General features: G+C 39.2%; 1 protein-coding gene across 1 annotated transcript; it reads right to left on the reverse strand.

Moving 5' to 3' along the window:
* Positions 1-461: 461 nt before the first annotated feature.
* Positions 462-2,075, reverse strand: T265_13122 (hypothetical protein; the record flags this gene model as incomplete). Its single annotated transcript, XM_009167314.1, has 2 exons — positions 462-1,069; positions 1,984-2,075. Coding segments are annotated over 2 exons (699 nt in total), but the record flags the coding sequence as incomplete, so codon positions are not given.
* Positions 2,076-2,401: the final 326 nt, after the last annotated feature.

A 2,401-nucleotide genomic window follows, 5' to 3' on the forward strand; every position in this document is an offset into this window, starting at 1 on the left:
GATTTGGCGATCGTTAGCGTAAAACTGGTGATATCTTACCGGTCAGTTCAGGAGGTTTAACACTGGACAGTTTCAGAAAGCCTGCTATGTCACGGGAAAAGGAGGGGTCAGTAGATAATTCACATTCTTGAAGAAATTCCACTTCGTTGTGCTGCCAGACAGAGAGATTTCTATACTGGAAAATCTGCCGGGTTCCCTTATGCCAAAAAACTTACCTTTCTGGAATTCATTGTTTTAAAAGCTCAGAAATGACTCTTCATGAATGCAGTGTTCAAAAGAATTGCTAAAGATTTTCGGTAAAGTAAGCAGCACGGTTCCGACCCAAAATTCTGCTTTTGATTTGGTGTGGACAAAACAATAACTATGATCTGGTATGGGAACGAGGGCCAGATTATAAATAATTTACTCTTTGTGCACTTTTAAAATCAGCATTTAGTTTTCAAAAAAATGATTTTCTAACCTTTTGTGGTGGTGTAGCTCCTCCAGATGATCATTTTTTGCAAACAACTGGTCAAAGTCATGAAGCCCACTTGACTTTTGACGTTGTAGGGGTCTTCGTTTACGGTTTGCATTGTAACGGTTGTGAACTTCATCGTTCGAGGACTTGATAGCCTTGCGCTGAGACAAATCTGTGCTGTCCAATAACGTGGTTTTTCGAAACATGTCCTGTGTGTTATGCAGCAAGGGAGTTTCTATCGTCTTCTGACTGTCTGTCCTCTCTTCCCGTTCAGATATGTTATAAACAGACCTGTTTCGACTACTTTGTGAGTGCCTCTGACCACTTGGTGAGCGTTCTCGGGAACGTCGCCGGTTAGTGGATGTAGCGGATGTGTGTAAATTCGGAAAATAATGCGACAGATGAAAGACAAGTCGACGCAGCCACGGATAGCACACATGTGCTTCTACTTTGGACTTGGTATGGTGCAGTTTGCGACGGACACGATCCTTTGAAAGGTCTCCGTAGCAGTGTAGTCGCCATGCCGAGGGCTTTTTCCGAGTTATCGCTTCCTCTGAGTCTGCTAGCTCTGGAGGGGTTGAACCATCATTTGCAGGGCTGCGTAGCTGACGGCTTAGAGAATAGTGAAAGAAAAAACAGAAAATGCGATGGAAGGTTAGTAACTTGGTCATCAATCATGTGATGTAAATAAATAGAGCAGTATAAAGAAACATTGTAGTCCGATCGCTCTTCTGTGATGTGCCTGGCTTCTGAAAGTTGGTCACAGTCAAACTGTTGACCCGTCGCCAATTTTTTCTTTGAATAGCAAGTTGAAAACAGCTGATTTTGGAAACACGTTGATGGTCTCACGGAAACTGAGCTTCGATACGTATTTGGGACCACAAATAATAGCACCCCTTACCGACAGTCTCAGTGTAGTTTTTCTGATTGGACATCTAAATTTCTACAAATTCAATCAACTTAAACAATTAAACCTACAGACAGTAATTCATTGTTGAAACGTCTTGTGGATGGATTTTGTTTGCAATAGCACATATATTCTATGGCCAAATCCGCGATATTAATTTATTTTTCCCGAAAAGGTGAAAAATAAATAAAAATCGAAAAAATAAAATAAATAAAAAAGGTTGCAGTCGTTCTGATATTTGTTTTTGTTTTCAGTGGCACCTCTCCCTTGCACAGTAAACGTAAAATTAAAATTCTCAGTGGACACGTTATTTTCGACGACCTGGCAAGCGTGTCAAACTCATTTTTTATTGTTTTAGTATTGCAAACGTGTTTTAAACAGTGGATTAAATACTGTATTCCATTTTTTTGTCAATTTCGGTTGATAATATGCATTGCGTTCCCGTGGGAATTTTACTCATTTACACTTTTTGAAGTACCGCGCTAATAAAATTATAAAATTTGGCAGAAATACGTCAAATATTTTCATTTTTAACCAAAAAATAGGAGGGTTCTATTGAATAAAACAAGTAACACGAGAAAGTCTTGTTTTTAAAAGGCGAGGCTTTTGCTTGACTCACCTCATATTGCCTGAATCTTTACGGTTCAGATCTTCGTTGGAGAGATTAAACCGAAACTCGTCATCACTTGGTGGTTCGGCTGGAGAATTCATTGCTGAAAGTGAAAGCAATTTGGATAGAATATGGACCACATGTCAAGAAGTCGAGTGTGTGAAAAATCCAAATCAGTTTAGAGCAAAGTTTCGACAAAGAATGCCAAGGATCTTTGACAATCGGTTTACTATGAATAACAAACTCATGTTAATTTGTCTAGAATTCACACATTTATATATGAGAAAGTTGTGCATTTTTGTGGAAGAATCACAAATTAGGCGACTGTACAGACAACTCTAATATACTTTGGATAAATCAATAATCTGGGGTGCAACAGCAGTTTGACTGATGATTAGACCACGCCAATTTTCCTGACAGCTGAAAC

The sequence above is a fragment of the Opisthorchis viverrini genome (assembly GCF_000715545.1).
Source record: "Opisthorchis viverrini unplaced genomic scaffold opera_v5_38, whole genome shotgun sequence".
In the NCBI taxonomy this organism is placed as follows: Eukaryota; Metazoa; Platyhelminthes; class Trematoda; order Opisthorchiida; family Opisthorchiidae; genus Opisthorchis; species Opisthorchis viverrini.